We start from the raw sequence: 15,867 nt of genomic DNA, 5'->3' as shown, positions 1-15,867 counted from the left end.
TTTACTAAAAATATAAAACTAAAGACTTGAAATAAACCTTTATTTTAAGAAGATATTTGTGATACAAGATAAAACGCAGATGAATGACTGTGTTAGTGGGCAACTTCAGGAGCTGCTTTCTCTGCTAATCGTAAATGATGCAGGAGAACAGAGACTTTTCTTGAGGACTTTTCAAAACTTCTAGATTCATAATAAAGTTTCAGATTCAGAAAATGTACATATACATACATATAAACCCAAGAACAATTACATCAAATAAGGACATAGGGTTTTAATGATAGACATTTTAGCCTAGCCAACTTTAGGAGAGATTCAGATGGTAAGAAACACACAGAATTCTAACTGCTTAAAATGGTGAATTTTAGGACATCTTAAAAGGCTGTATTCCATTGGCATGTCTGCCTTCTCCTACACCAGCTAGCTGAAACAACTGATAGAGCAGATTTGCTTTATAGTCTATAACTATAAACAGCAGCAACTCTCCTAGTGGAAGAGTAAAACCCTATAATGCAACTGTAAGGGATCATTCTTGCACAAGCAGCCAGATTATGGGCAGCCACTCTGTGGCTTCTTTCTAAATCTGATCATTACCTGAACTTTATTTTTTAGCCAGTGTCAGAAGAGTTTCAGAATGGACAAGGATTTGGATATATTGTAGCCTTCAGACCCAATGGAACACGTGGCTGGAAGGAAAAAATGGTGACATCTTCAGATGCCTCAAAGTTCATCTACAGAGATGAAAGTGTGCCACCTCTGACTCCTTTCGAGGTGAAGGTTGGTGTTTACAACAACAAAGGAGATGGTCCCTTCAGCCCTATTGTGGTCATCTGCTCAGCTGAAGGAGGTCAGTTCAACATGAAGTTAGCTTGTATACTATGGACTACACTAAGCTATTTATATATAATGTGTTCTGTTATACTATGCTTTTTCAATCTTCAATTTCAAAATACTTTGAAGAAGTGCATGTAACATTAAGCATGCTTTACAGAGAAGGAGATGAACTAATTTGCCAAGGTTCCCCAGAAAACAAGTGAGAAAGGTTAGGAAAAGGCACCAAGGCACATCAGTCCTAACCAAAAAAACAAAAGGTTTAATGAAATTTCATCCCTAATATGAAATCTGTAGTCTTAACTTTAAGATGGGCTTCTCTAACAATGGGCAAAGAAAGGCTGATATTTTCTAATGTTTCTGCAGTTCATGATAATTTTTGATGGGTTAATAAGAGAACAGCTCAAAGACTAAATAAATTCACTTATCAATGTTCATTACCTGGTTAACGGATAGCAAAAATTGCAGAGTACAATTTTTTTCTTATTTTTGTTTTTTCTATTGTTTTCTTTTTTTAGTTAATTAGTATAAAAGTGCTGAATTTGTATTAATGTCCAAATATTCAATGTGAATTACTATAATAGTTCAGAAGAACAAATGAAAAATATTTCTTATATTTCTTGAAAATTTCTATTTTAGCTTGATATGACACTCAACAGGATTTTGCAAAAAAATAACAAAACCAAAAAACAAGCAAGAAAAACAAACAAACAAAAAAAACCAAACAGACAAAACAAAACAAATTTATACTAGCAAAAGAACTTATTCTGTATTGACTATTAACAGAGGCCAGTGTTTGGAAATTTCCATACACAAAAATGGTAAATAAATGTCATCCACAGGAACATTTTAGCAGTTCCATTGCTGCAAGACATATACTTTGGTTCTTCTTTACTATGCCATCTTTGAGTTATCCTAATGTCTCCTGTTTAAGAGTAAGTACAGATAGATGGGGTGAATTTCATAATATATCTACAAAAATGTAGTGTCAAGATAATGGCATTTCATGTGAAGCTGGAAACCATTAAATGTTGTTTTATATTAGCCTACAATAAATGTGTCATTTTGGAGCCATGATGAAGTAGAGATTATATACTGCTCTTCTCTCACAGTAATTACAGAGGTTGAAAAAGCTGTTTTAGCTAAAAGCAGTTCCTGTAATTTGTTTGTGTTCCACTGTTTGGATCAGCATTGCCAACTATTCATATTACTTTGAAAACAATTACAATTTAAAATGTAAAAATTGCCCCCTACAACTTGGAAATTTTACAGCTGACATCCCTCATTGACGTACCTCAATGGAAAATGATATTGTGATACCAGTGGTGATGCTTTTATTATTTAACAATTTCATACTCTAATCAGAAAGTTCAATAAAGACAAAGTTTTGCAAGAGAAGGGAGACAAAACCTTAATGAATTTCTTTTAAATAGCAAAAGCTATTTTAAGAAATGTTGAATGCGTAATTGTACTAAGTAGTCCTTTGCTTGTGTTTTGGACAAGACTGGGGAAGGAATAATCAGTAATATATATATAATTTTTTTCCTAACATTTATTTTAAAAATATGAACTTTACAAATTATGTTAATAGAATTATTAAAATTAACCTTTGACGCTCTCAGAGGCTGTCTCTAGAAAACAAGTTTCCTGATTATAATTCAGTTATTTGAAAGTACCTATCTGTCATAGCTTTGCTAATTCAGTTTTTGTATGTGTCTGTACATTAGACTTTCCTTTGGTAAGAGGAATTCTATGGGGCTAAATATTTTGTAAGACTTGTATTTGAGGAAAAAATCTGGGATGCTGTGACAATACACTGCAAAATTAATTTATAAAAAGTTTTCTCCAGAATAACTCTAGGTGATAGACTGGAAATTTAAAGGAGTGACAGAACAGTTTATTATAGCCGAGTTCTTGGCAATATGGACACTGAGGACAATAGGCATTTCAGCTTGCTATGTATAAGAAAAGGGAGAACTGGTTTTGAAGGAGGCATGGACTTTCACACTCAAGCAGCTAAACAACTGAAGGTATTTTTTCCAAAGGATTTCTGTTGAAGAGGAGATATTAAATAAAGATTGACAGTACAATATATTATGATTCTAGGGCTGAGCTAGCAAACCCTGAGTTTACTTGCTGTTCATCATACACTCAATTCACTCCTCTGCAAACATCTAGAATAAAGGCCTAGGATAAAACTATTAAAAGTTAAGGAAACTTTATATTACATATTAAAATGTTCCCACACTTACAGATGGATCTGGAGCTGTTTACTGGCATAACACATTTGTGTAAGGAAGTCTAAAACCTGTTGCCTGTGCACACAGGAAAAAAACAAGAGTTTGCATAGGACAGGCTCTGGACAAGGAAAAAATTCTCTCTTTTCTGTATGACTGTGACTAGATATTGTATGCTCTGATCTACATTGAGAGCCCATTCATGGTGGTGTTGAGCTGTGCCTAGGCAAGCAGCTTGGCAGGTGGTATTGAGTAAGATGTTTCCCTCTCTGAATACAGCTGGCTTCCCTCTGATGATATAAAGTGTCTCTGACTGGGGCAAGAGGCTTAAAAATCAACCTCAGAAAACATGAGCCAAACACTGAGCGCTTTTTCAGAAGTAAATAGAGGAGCTAACACTTTTACCTCTGTCTCTAAGTCAGATATTTAGACGGTAATATGACACAAATTGTTACAAATATTACACAAATCGATCAAGGATGGTGGTAACCCAGACTTAAAGTGGGGAAAAAATATGACTGGCTATAGTTGGCTTAAGACATGTCTTCTCTTTCACTGGCCTTTTGACTTCATAGGAAACATCACCAGGATACACCTCACAGGAGAGTTTATCCAGGAGCTAAAGATGCAGATGAATGTAACTGAAGAATAGAGAACAGAATGGAGAAGCATTCTGTTGTACAAAACTAGTTAGATAATTCAGGAGGAAAAAAGGCAAATGTGACCCTCTGGAAAAGATAGCTTAGTGCAGTAGAAAAGCTGGAAGGAGTCTTCCCTGGAGACCTTAGCAAAGGAAGGAAGCGAACAATCAAGGAGAGAAGAAGAAAGGCAGAGGTCAGATGTTTTAGTGAAGTAAAAGAGATAATGAGAGCCAGGGACCAGTTCTGAGCAGGGAATGAGGATGATATACAGAAGATGCAGGATAAAAAAAAAAAAAAAAAAAATGTGCAATTATCTTCAGTAAGAAAGCAGAAGGACACAACAGACATGTTAAAGCACCAGGGAAAGACAAGCCTGAACCTTTCATGAAGGAACCCTTTAATAGAAAGAGACACCAGAGCACATGGGGAGCACAGCAAGCTAGGCTGCCTGCCAGAAGAAAGGTTGCAATGTACAAATCTACACTGAAAAGGATCATAAACAGCAGGGACAAGTCTTCTGGCTGTACTCTCTGCCAGGAAAATAATGGTATCAGGCTCATGCTAGAGTGTACTGAAACAAAGCACTGCTGTGCAGGCACAGATGAGTGTGATCCATAGAGAATGAAAATTGTAAAGGCATAAGATATTGAAAATAAAACCATTAACAAAAGCAGTGTTAGGTACTGTTTGTTTTAACATTTATATATTCTTTGGAGATTTTTTCTTGATGACTACATTCCATTTAAATACTGAGCGGCTAAGAATGCCGAGACTACAAGCTTTCAGTGTCAGGGAAATCATATGGAATATCTATGTGTGGTTTTAATTCACTGGAAGAGGAAAACTGGAAAAATTGGAAATATAGCAATGGAAAAGAAAATATGAGACTGTGAAAGTGTACTTGCAAGAAGATGGAAAAGGCTGTACTGATGTCTGGTAGGCTTGCTTTAGCAAGCATGACTAGACAAAGCATGAACTACATAGGAAAGAAAAGAAAGTAAAAATGTCTGGATGCCATAGCATGCTGGTGATGTGATAACATATCAGGAAATAGAAAACCAGTGTTTGGATAAAAAAGACTATCCTTGGGTTCTATGTCATTTCAGAAAAGGGCATTTCAGAAACTGGGAGTTGAAGTAGAGGTCAGTTGCTGATGGCCCTGATCAATTTGGATGCTGAGAAAGACCTTTCTAATTTTAGATAATTATTACATGACACCTTCATTTATGAGAGAATTTAGCTGCTCAGGGTAGTTTGGGTAGTAAATAAAACTAATGACCTTGTGTTCTACTGTGATAATTATCAGATTCTTTATCCAGTACTGACTAAGAAGAAACAAAGGTGCTATAGTCTTATTTTGATGAATAAGTAAGACATTATGGAAAAGCTGATCATAACAAAAACAGTGGAACAATTAATCAGAATATTATTTAACAAACTCAAATTAGCAGTTGAGACTAGACATGAAAGTGATTTGGAAAGTCTCTGAGCCAAAGGTGTAAAATCTACCTGAAGTTTATACTGTAAGAAATGGTACATTTCTGAGGCAGTACATTATATCTGAGGATCTAGAGGTGTACCCACTAGAGGTATTCATAATAAGTAAAAAGTACACTTAATAAAGTCTACAAAAAATAAGCTGAAAAAATATTCTTTAAAAGTTAGGCAGGTATATAAAGCAGGACATGATGCGAAGTATGTAAGTTATTGATATTAAAGATAATCAAGGAATAGATGAACAATAATGAAATACTTTATCATTTATTTTTAATAAATAAGATGATATAGGTAGGATAATAAGAATGAGAAAATCTGCAAATTTATATACCTATAGTGAAAATTTCTGGTATTTTCACCTGCTCAAGGACCTGGGGCAGGATCTTTTCTATCCCAAAATAATATAAACAAGGAACAGTTGGGAAAAAAAAAAAACAAACAACCCAAAAACCAGTTAATTTATTAAAAAACTAACCCAAATATTTCAGAATACAGAAAAAAAAACCCCAACAAAAAACAAAACAACAACAAAACAAAAACATTTACCACCAGACTTGCAAAAGGCTTGGAAGGTTAATAGCAAAATTCCTTAAAGACCATTCTTAGATCATGTATGTTTAATATTCATAATGCCAATAAGAAAGCTGGTTATGATACTGCTGTTACTGCAACCTTAGGACGTACTGCAAATACAGGGAAGGATATGAACAACACACAGGAAAAATATCAATTGGATAACTAGAAGAAAGAAATATGAATAACATATGAGTGCTACGTCAAGTACATAAGGAGTAGTAATAAGCCAATCCATACAAAATGTGAACCCAACAGCTAGAACCTACACATAAGAAAGACACAAATGTTTTAATTTCAGTCAGGGCATTGTTCTGATAAAACTATCATAAAGCTTAGCTAAAATCTTATCAACAGTTCTCGTTGCTTAGGATCAACAAAGAACTCAAGATGATACAGGTTCAGAGGACTAACAGGATCATCAGCAAGTGAATAGAAACCAGAAAAACTTGACTATTTTGACCTAGTTAAAAAAAAAAAAAAGGGGCTGAGTTTGGGTAGGATGCTATCTGCAAATCAGGGAAACTGTTAAGAATGATAAAGAGATTTTAAAGGTAAAGAACAAATAAAATATAAAGAAATAAATAAGGCAAATAAAACAAGACAGATATTCTTTATCCTTGACTCCAACTGGCCAAAAATAGTTCACATCTGCACAGTTGAACACTATCACTCTCCAAACTGTGGCTGCATTCATATACTTCCTGGGAACCATCCCTGGCCAGGCATCAGTATATTCCTGAGCATATTTGGTCCAGAGTCAATACTTCACCACAGGTCATGCTATTATTTAATGCTATGGACAACTGTATGTCCATGCTCAGGCTGGTTCCTTGTCTCTCTATCCCTATTTAGTTAACAAGTATAGAACCATAGAATAGTTAGGGTTGGAAAGGACCTTAATATCACCAAGTTCCAACCCCCCTGCCACAGGCAGGAACACCTCACACTAAAGACTGTATAGACTGTATAGACACAGCCTATCAGTACAAGAATAAATATTAATTAGAATACATGTGGTATAGAAATAGGTGAGAATATAAAAGGAAATCAAAATAAGCTTCTGTGAGGAAGAGAGTACCGAACTGGTTTCAAGATGAGTTAGGTCTTTTATAAAGTTTTTTCTTTAATGATTGCCACCGTGGGTGATACAGAATCAGTTCTGTTAATTTCAGTGTCTGTCTTCTCTTTCAGGCACCTAACGATATTATCTTCACAAAAATTGAACCTTCTATAATTTTGATAAACAGTGCAGTAAACACTACTAAAAACTTTTCGATATGAAATAGATAGCCCTGAGCAGTACAAGGTAAAGCCTTAAGACTCTCAGTCTTGCTGTTTAATACCTCATAAGGGACTCCCAATTCACTTCTGTAATACATACAAGATGTAATGATACTGCACAGAGCTTTTGTTCTTGCTTTGGATGGATTTGTACTAACTCATTGAGATAATGGAGAACCAAAGATCTCAGTTACCTGAAAGGTAGAGACATGTAACAGTCTTTGCAATTTTGTTCCTTTATGACTCTAAGAAGTTCTGTGTCAGCCCAGCTAGTGGATGATATGATATTAAACAAGACACTAGAAACTGAAGGATTGTTCTGGTTAGGCCCACTCCTCACTTTTCACCCTGAGCTCTTATTTAAACAAACACATAAATTACCCTGTCCTTTTCATTTAAAGGAAGGTATATGCAATTACACAATTTTAAGTACAGCCTCCACGTCTTTAATTAAAATTTTACATTCATGAAGTGAAGTGTAGTTCATTTCATAGCTAAATCTTAGCTGCTTGAGGTTTAGGTGAACCTGAAAATTAATAAATCAGCATATTAACTGTAAAATTCACTGGATTATTTCCTGTTTCTGACAGGTGATCCACGTGGAGAGATCCTGTCAAAATCCAGCTAGAGCTGTCTCCACTGATTTTTCAAAGAATGAAATCACAATCCTGACATGCAAGGGTTTATTGAACATTCATTTGATTAATGCCACTAGCCTCCATGGGAAGTCAGATGTAGGTACATCCCCTCCTCACATGCTCAGGATAACTCTGGCTGCCATGTCTCTTGGTGGAAATGGCTATTCATAGTCATGAAAATGGCAACACTCCTGAACATTAAATCTAACAAACCATGAACTTTATTAGTCCGCTTGTACAGCTTCTACTCACTTGCTAAGGTCAGGAAGTCGTGTGTAGGTAACATGCTGGTGCAGCCTTCATGGAATAAGGCAGCTCTTTATCCCACATCACACTCCACTGTATAATAAATCTGGGTTATTCCATGGAGAAGGGACAGCCGCAGTAGGTTTTTTACTGAGAGCAAGTGTGCGGGAGAGTATATCGTGGATGAAATAATGCAATTCACTCATAAAAGAGAAGCGACAATATGTGTATTGATATAAAACAGCAATTTAACAAAGTTTTATAGTAAATGCAACAGTGATTTAACAAGATTCAGTGGCAAAATACACTTGATTCTTTACTGCATGGAGGATGGAGTCAGACAAAACTGCCAGGGAAAGCCTCCCTCTGAATTACAAGTTTCAGAAAGGATGGCCTTGCTTTCTAAACTCCTCTCAGACAGGAGACTGGATGCAGCTAGATCCAGACTTAGCCTCAGACTTAGTCAGCAGTTTATGTCTAAAGGATTATACATGTACAATCAATCCTTTGTATCACTTAGCTAAGATTTCAAAGTTTAGCATGCTATTAATCACTAGTCAGGAATCCATTGTGGCAAGGAATATCTCAATCTCAAGGAGTAGCCTTGAGAAGTGTCCCTGCTCAAGGGAAGATCCTGGTGTGCAGCTGCCTGCCATGCAGGATTGCTCAATGGGCCCTGGGCTGTCCACTGTTTATGGAGTAAAATGGTTGACCCTTAGTCATGTTTGCATACCCATTTGGAGCTTGACCAGCACAGGGCGGGACATGGTACACAATTTTCAGATTTGCCCTTGGCCATTGTTATTTGTCCCCCCACAAACTGAGTTGGATGTGGCCATCACCACACAGACACGTCTGTTAGCACAACTGCTGATGGTTGTCACTTGAGCAGAGTTATGAAACAAAGGGCGAGGCAGGGGAGCACACCACAGATCGACATTACAGGAGTAGGCTTCAGAAGTTCAACCTGACAAGTAAGGGCATTTCACCACTAAATAAAAGAGGTCCAGGGCAGAGGTCAGCACTGCAGGCCAGATCACTGCTTGACTGCAAGCTCATTTCCCCTCCCTTCATATTTTAGTCTGTTTTAAAGTCCTCTGCAAAGACGCTGAGAAAGAAGATGAAAATAGAAATTACTTGAAGAAAAGGGAGAAGTTGAAGTTCATTGTTTCTGGTCCAGGAAACAATGAGTCATCTCATTTTTGGTGTTTTGGAACTCGAACATCGTTTCTCTTTGTAGCACAAGATTCCAGACAAAGTCTTACCCTGCAGGTAGCAATGCCACCACAGATGTGGCGGAGTCCACAGACCAGGGACACACAGCAAACAGGCCGAGGGGTGGAGTTGAGCAGAATGTCTCTTGGCAATTCTCAGGAATAGAAACAGGTTACTGGAAGTCTTCTGATTTGCAAGATAGTCCCTGTGGCTATCTCCAGAAAGGGAGAAAATGCTACCGCTTTCTTTACCTACAGGTTGACATGAGAGGGATAACTCCTCATGGTTTTCTTTCTAATAGATCTCTTTTGTGTATTTTTCTACAGAAAGGAATTATTGCAGACATGGGTCCTGGCTGAAGTCCCAAAATCTCAACTATGTGGAATTACCTCAAATCATAATGTAATTACCCAGGCTGAGGTTCTTAGCTTCAGAGAGCTCAGATTTTGAATTAGGGAAGTGTATAAAAATCCTTTTTGTACTCAAAATGAGAAGTGAATGGGTATTAAGTGATTGGATGGGGTGTCCTGACTGATGCTCTGTTCACAGAAGAGTTAAACAACATGAACTTGAATAGGCTCTTGGGCTTCTTTTTTAAGTTAGGTCATGTGGAAATTTTTAAGGATGAATATTTCAGAAAAACAAATCTGTTTACTGTCAGAAACAGGGAGAACACAATGAGGGCTAGTAACTAATTCTTCTTTCCCTTATTTGCCAGTACCAAAATTCAGGATTCTCTCTCTGAACTTTAGACCAATGCAGTTAAGTATAATATCTTGTCCTGCTTTATTATAACCAACCCAAAACCATACAGATTGAACATGTTCCCTTAAAGTGTGATTGGAGCACATGGAAAGACAGTGTTTTGTAGACATTGCATGTAGCCTTTTGAAAACTTGCCATGGTGCATCTTTAATTCAACCAGGGAATATTAAAGTGACCATTAAAGATGTTGGCTCTTTTTTTTTTTTTTTAATCCAAGCAGTATGACCTCAGGCAGACCTATAGATTTAGCATAATGCCAAGACACTAAGAAAAAAATATGATTATAACATCAGTGACCATTATAGAAAAACCTAATGAACCTGTCAAACTTATGATTAGTTTTAGACACACAGAATAAAGCATGACATTGGAGTGAACCACAGACTGTATTATATCATCAGAAACTCTATGGTCTTCATCTTACCTAAATCAATAAAAAATGCCATTTAGTCTCCATAAACTTTCAGACAGTCATAATATGCTTTATTCCTAAATATATAATTTCTCTTCTTTTGCTGAACACTTAAATTCTCCAGATCTAATACCAGTGAGATTGCAGTGAATAATTTCTGGATATGTAAGAAATGCATTTTCTTCACATAAACTCCCCCAAAACTATTTCTGCTCCGTTTGTTGAAAACAGTTTTTAAAAGTATCGGAAAATATTCTGTTTTTCTATTCTGAGCAATACATAAACCACCCTTAGTGAATGCTGTGAAGAGGAAATGGTATCTACATTTATACAGAGTGTGAAGGCTGCCAACCAACATGTTCTGTACATCGCAAATTATTTATCCCACTGCAATCTTTTCTGACAGCAAGGTAATTGCTTCAATAATACAAAAACTAGAAAACAGCTTTTGCCACGCAAATCTTAGTAGTACATAAAATAGAAAGCAGGGTGTAACTATTGAACAGAAAATCATAGGATGGGGAATATATTTCTTCATAGCACAATTCATTCAGTATTGAATTCAAAAGATCATTTCACTTATTCCTGCAGATTTTTTTATTCTTTGCTGCCTGAAAAGTTCCATACACATTTTATACTTATTAGTAACACTTATTGTTGGTGAACATAATTTTGTGTCACGTCAGAAATCATTCTTTTCTTTAGAAGTAAACAAAGAAGATCAAAAAGAACTGCAAACATTAAGAATCTGACAACAGACAGGATGGAAAATTCATACAAGCCATGTCAGAGAAAAAGTGTAGGGCAGAGCAATGCCTGCAATATGATCAGAGAAAGGATGGTAGCTAATGAGTCAAGACTGATCTTGAGCATCTTACTCAAAGGCAGTTTGATCACTAAGAAAAATGTGTAATTTTAACTCAGGCTGTTCTGTAAGGAAACTCCTTTACAGAAACCCTGTTAAATGAGCCCCCCCAAAAAAAGATTTTTACAAAGCTTTTTGATATGCTACTTTATAGCATAAAAGCCAAGACCTCTGCCTGCCCTTCAAGAGCAGATCAACACATTAGAAATGTAGTGAGGAACATTAGGCTTAGGAAGAAATCACAGGCTCTGTGACTGCAGGGGAATGTGAATTCAGCTTTTTGCTGAGCAAGTGGAATAGAGAAAACCAGTGGAGAAATGCTGCTATTGTGTGCTCCACTGTCTGTGTTCAAGCCCTGTCTCACAAATTGACTTAAGGAAATTTTCAGTAATATTTAGGTAATAAAGCAAAAGATTCGAAAGATTTCCTTGTGTCACAGTTTGATAAGTGACAGTTTTTTGGACTCTCTTCACTCCCAATACACTAACTTGTGGTATTCTCAATGGCCTGTCATGGCCGAACTCTGTATACATTTACCCAACTTTCTAGCTACTGAAGAGTTAGACCTCCGTAAAATGTTCAGAGATATGACAGTAAAATGGGTCTTTGGCAGTACTGCTGGGCAGGTGTGATACTGAAAACATTCTGCAGCCCTAAGCCTCCAGTGTGTGCACCCTGGGCATACCTGAAGGACACATGCCCTAGCTGGTGGGTAAGGTGGTACGGATAAGCAGGAGGTCAGGGCTGCAGAATGTCCTATGAATAGCATATAGATAGAAACATGGACATAGGGACAATGGTAACAAGAAAGGTAATCAGAGGTACAAATCCTAGGTCTTAGCACCTTGCTTAGAAAAGTGTGCATCCCACACCTAAATCAGTAAATGCTTCACAGCAGAGAGAAGATGGCATGCCCCAAACACTATTGCCTGTGACTTCAAGGTCATAATAATGTACTCTTAAAAATTCCTTTTTCACTACAGCTCTGGGTGTCACTTCTGACTCAGTATAACCCTGGAGCAGGACTGACTGAGCACCCTAGCAAGGTATTGCTCATCCTGAGCTGACAGAATTGCACTAAAAAGACAGGAAGAAAATGAATGCGTCGTTTACTGCTGAAGTTAGGTTGATCAAGGGCTATGAAAGCGGTGTGTGGAGGGGGGGCATTTACAAATATTAAAGGTTTATTTTTTTTAAATCATAAGCAACTGATTCTGTCAGTTTGCTGCACCCGTCATCAGTGATGAGATACTGATGTAGCATGACACAAATAAAGAAATACAACAATAATAATCTCTTAATCTTGTTCACTTTTTCATGTTCCCCATAAGTGTCATATCTTCTTCTGAGTATTAAGGTAGAATAAAGGAAGTAAATGACAGTTTCAGATGGAGTGTTTTTTGATAAATACAAGCTGTTACAGTGGAGGTTTATTGTTTCAATTTTTCTTAATACAGAACCCACTGCTGCTCCCATCGATGTCAAAGCTACAAGTTTGTCTGTATCAGAGATTCTTGTTGCGTGGAAACATATTAAAGAAAGTCTAGGAAGACCGCAGGGATTTGAGGTATGAACACAGAATATCATAATGAGAAGTCTTGTTGCTTTTGCTAGCGTTGCATTCTGTTAATATGTGCAGTAGTGAAACTTCAATAGAAATTATGCTCGGTTTAGCATACGTATGACTAGCTGTAGAACATCGGTCACAGCTGTAGCATCAGAACATCTTTTATTTGTTTGTGCTTGAAAACTGTTCAACACCAGTTCTTATAACATCTCTTTCACACTTCAGTAAGAGCAGAAAGAAATTCAAGTGACCCAGCATACCCCTTTCACAGGCTGGGAAGATCAGGTATTGACTGTTTCCATCTCTAAGTGACCAGTTCAAACTTGTTATTTACTGAGAGCAATCAACACAGAGAAAGGAAAGAGCCTCTGCCATCCATGTGCTCACATGCCACAGGGGCTGGAGGACATCTGCTGGGCAGATCATAGGAGGTCAATGTCAGGATGGGAAGCAGCAGCCGCACTCGATCTCAAGCTCAATAAAGCTTACAAGCAGACAGCTCTTCCTGACTTGGGAAAAGAGAACCCACCACAGCAATAGACTTTCTCACACTTTTTGATCCATTTGTAGCTTTGGATTCAGTTTACAATCCAAACCTCCAGGAACAGATCATATTTAGGACTAAAGCTATCCTTTGGGGCCACTACAACCCATCCTGACCTTGTGGTTCAGGATGTCTGATTCTCATTAAGTATTTCAGCTAGACTCAATTTACTGATTTTGGGGTGCAGGTTGTTTGGCTTGCTTTAGTCCCTTAGAGAGTGCTGACTCCTGTTTCTCTATAGTAACAATGATAAGCAGATAAATGTGTAGATCTGGGGCAGATACCAATCACATGAATATTTGAAGATGTCTTGTGACCTACTAGCTACTAGTGGAGTGCCTCCCTTACAGCATGTCTGGACAAGACCTGGCAGCTGATGACCATCACTTATGGCCTTAGGAAGGAAATGTAGGTGCTTGGGCAGCATCAGAGTCACCACAGTCTCCAGTACACCCTCAGGCTGGACAGTCATGACCAGGAAAGCACATTTACCCCACAGCTCAGACACAGTCAGCATTTTTTAACCTGGTTGCAGTAGCCTCTTGATACTTAAGATATTCCTGTATTGCTGCCCAGATTTACTCTGTTTGTATCAGAGGTGGTCTTCCTGATTTGGAAAGTATTTAAACCTTTAGAGTTCAGCATACTCTGACACTAACTGTATCTGTTGTCTCTGTGTCTCTCATGGACTTCTTAGATACAAAATTGGAAATTGTTATTGATACAGCAGGGATTATTATCATTGAACCTTATTAATAAATTGGCTTCTTACTGTGCTGTACACCAATTTTAGGATTTTAGCATGAAGATTACAGAGTAAATACTTCAAGACAGGGACCTGCAGTTGACAGAACAAAAAATGAAATATATATAAAACAACACTTACTTTCTACCTTGTCCATGAGTGTATTGAGGGTATTAGGGGAGACTTCAGAGGTACTACTTTCATCTGGGCAGAGGAGGGTGTTTTCTCCCCTGCCCCACGTTTTCCATCTTTGTTCATTTAGCCAGAATTTCTCTGCCCGATTTCTGACAGACAGATTTTCCAGGGTTTAGTTTGCTCTTCTCTGTCCTCATTCCCAGGAAGAATTATGAACAGAGCAGCCCTTAATAAAAAAAAATGGGTAAATGCTGCTCTCCTGCGTAATTCAGCAGGACAGAACACCATCTGAGGACAATATTGCTAGATCTTTTTAGTTCCATTTTTCGGAAAGATTCCAATAAAAAGGAAATAATGACTTGTCGGATCAGTATAGTGAGTCAGTGTGTTACAATATTCACTTAGGAACACTAAGTCCACACTGTGAGATGAATTTTGCTAACATACTGACAGTTTCTCTTTAAAGCATGCTCTCAATGCAGAAAAAGAAGGACCTTGTATAGTGAGAACTGGGGTTAAATTGCCTCCCCCGAAGAACAAGTTTTATGTTTTCCGTATGATTCGCTTTCTTCAGCTTCTGTGAACACTATTTTAATTTAAAAACTGACTCTGAAAGTTTTATCGTATGTGGAACAGTGCATAAAATAGCTTGTAATACTCCCTTAATCCATAAATAGCAAATAAATAACATACAGAAATACAGTGACTTTGATAAAAAGATTAATGATTTTTATTTTAGCAATCATTTCCTATTGTGAACTGCAAGTAAAATGTTGCCTTAGATTCAAATTGAATGCAGAATAATCTGACTAGCCCCTCTGTTTTTACGTCTCAATTTGTATTCTGCCTGTGGTCACCACAGCAGTGACAACCTCCTACATGGTCTTCACATTTCCTGGCCTTTTAGCAACAGCACTATAAAAGGGAGGGTGGGGGCATATTTTTTTTTACCATTTGAATGTTTGGGCTCTAATCAACAAAAGTGACAGAATATTTACTACATACGGACAAGCTCACAGTGACCCACTTTCACTCCAGCCCTGTTTGCGTTTTGCACTAAGGAGTAATGAAAGGCAAAGTAACTTAACCAATTTCATGTTGTCATCCCTGAAAGGCAATGTTAACTGTTATGTCACATGAGTTTTATGCAAGGTTTCCTGTACTCATTTGCATCTTCCAAAGCACATATTATTCCTGACTTCAGTACAGGTTTGTCAGCTGTCTGCCCAGCCTTACTAAATATATGCCAGCTACATGCTGATAAAGTAGAAGTAGCTTGAAAACTTTTGTCAGAATAGTAGAAAAATACAGTGTGTAGTTCATACTAACAGTTTAGGATCCATAACCTGAAGGTTATAAAATCTGTTTTAGCCCTAGGCAATATTTTCCTTGTCACTCATACTGATAATGAAGGGAAAGAGAAAGAGCTCCTGGCTGGAAGACAAGATATTTTTGTTTTCTTTTTTCTTTTCCAGAAAACCAAGGCTAATACTAAAGTATAGATCACAAAGCTCATGTCTTTTTCAGTGGAACTCTCCCAAGGGGTATGAGCTTGACTCGCCTAATCAAAAGATCAAGATGCAACAAAAACATTTGAAAAGTAGAAAATCTCGAATGCCACTTTGAGAGAAGATTACTTGACATAATAATTTGTTTATGTCATATTCTGCCTTTT

At 37.2% G+C, this 15,867-nt stretch overlaps 1 protein-coding gene across 1 annotated transcript in view; it reads left to right on the top strand.

The window, feature by feature from the left end:
• Nucleotides 1-15,867, top strand: part of CNTN5 (contactin 5) — a 234,548-nt gene that overhangs the window by 210,322 nt on the left and 8,359 nt on the right. Inside the window, exons 17-18 of the mRNA XM_065678713.1 lie at nucleotides 610-844; nucleotides 12,659-12,768. Of these exons, the coding sequence (XP_065534785.1) occupies nucleotides 610-844; nucleotides 12,659-12,768 (345 nt within the window). The remainder of the gene's footprint in view (nucleotides 1-609; nucleotides 845-12,658; nucleotides 12,769-15,867) is intronic.

The sequence above is a fragment of the Lathamus discolor genome, chromosome 4 (assembly GCF_037157495.1).
Source record: "Lathamus discolor isolate bLatDis1 chromosome 4, bLatDis1.hap1, whole genome shotgun sequence".
Lineage (NCBI taxonomy): Eukaryota > Metazoa > Chordata > Aves > Psittaciformes > Psittacidae > Lathamus > Lathamus discolor.
This window is presented reverse-complemented; position numbering and strand designations above follow the sequence as displayed.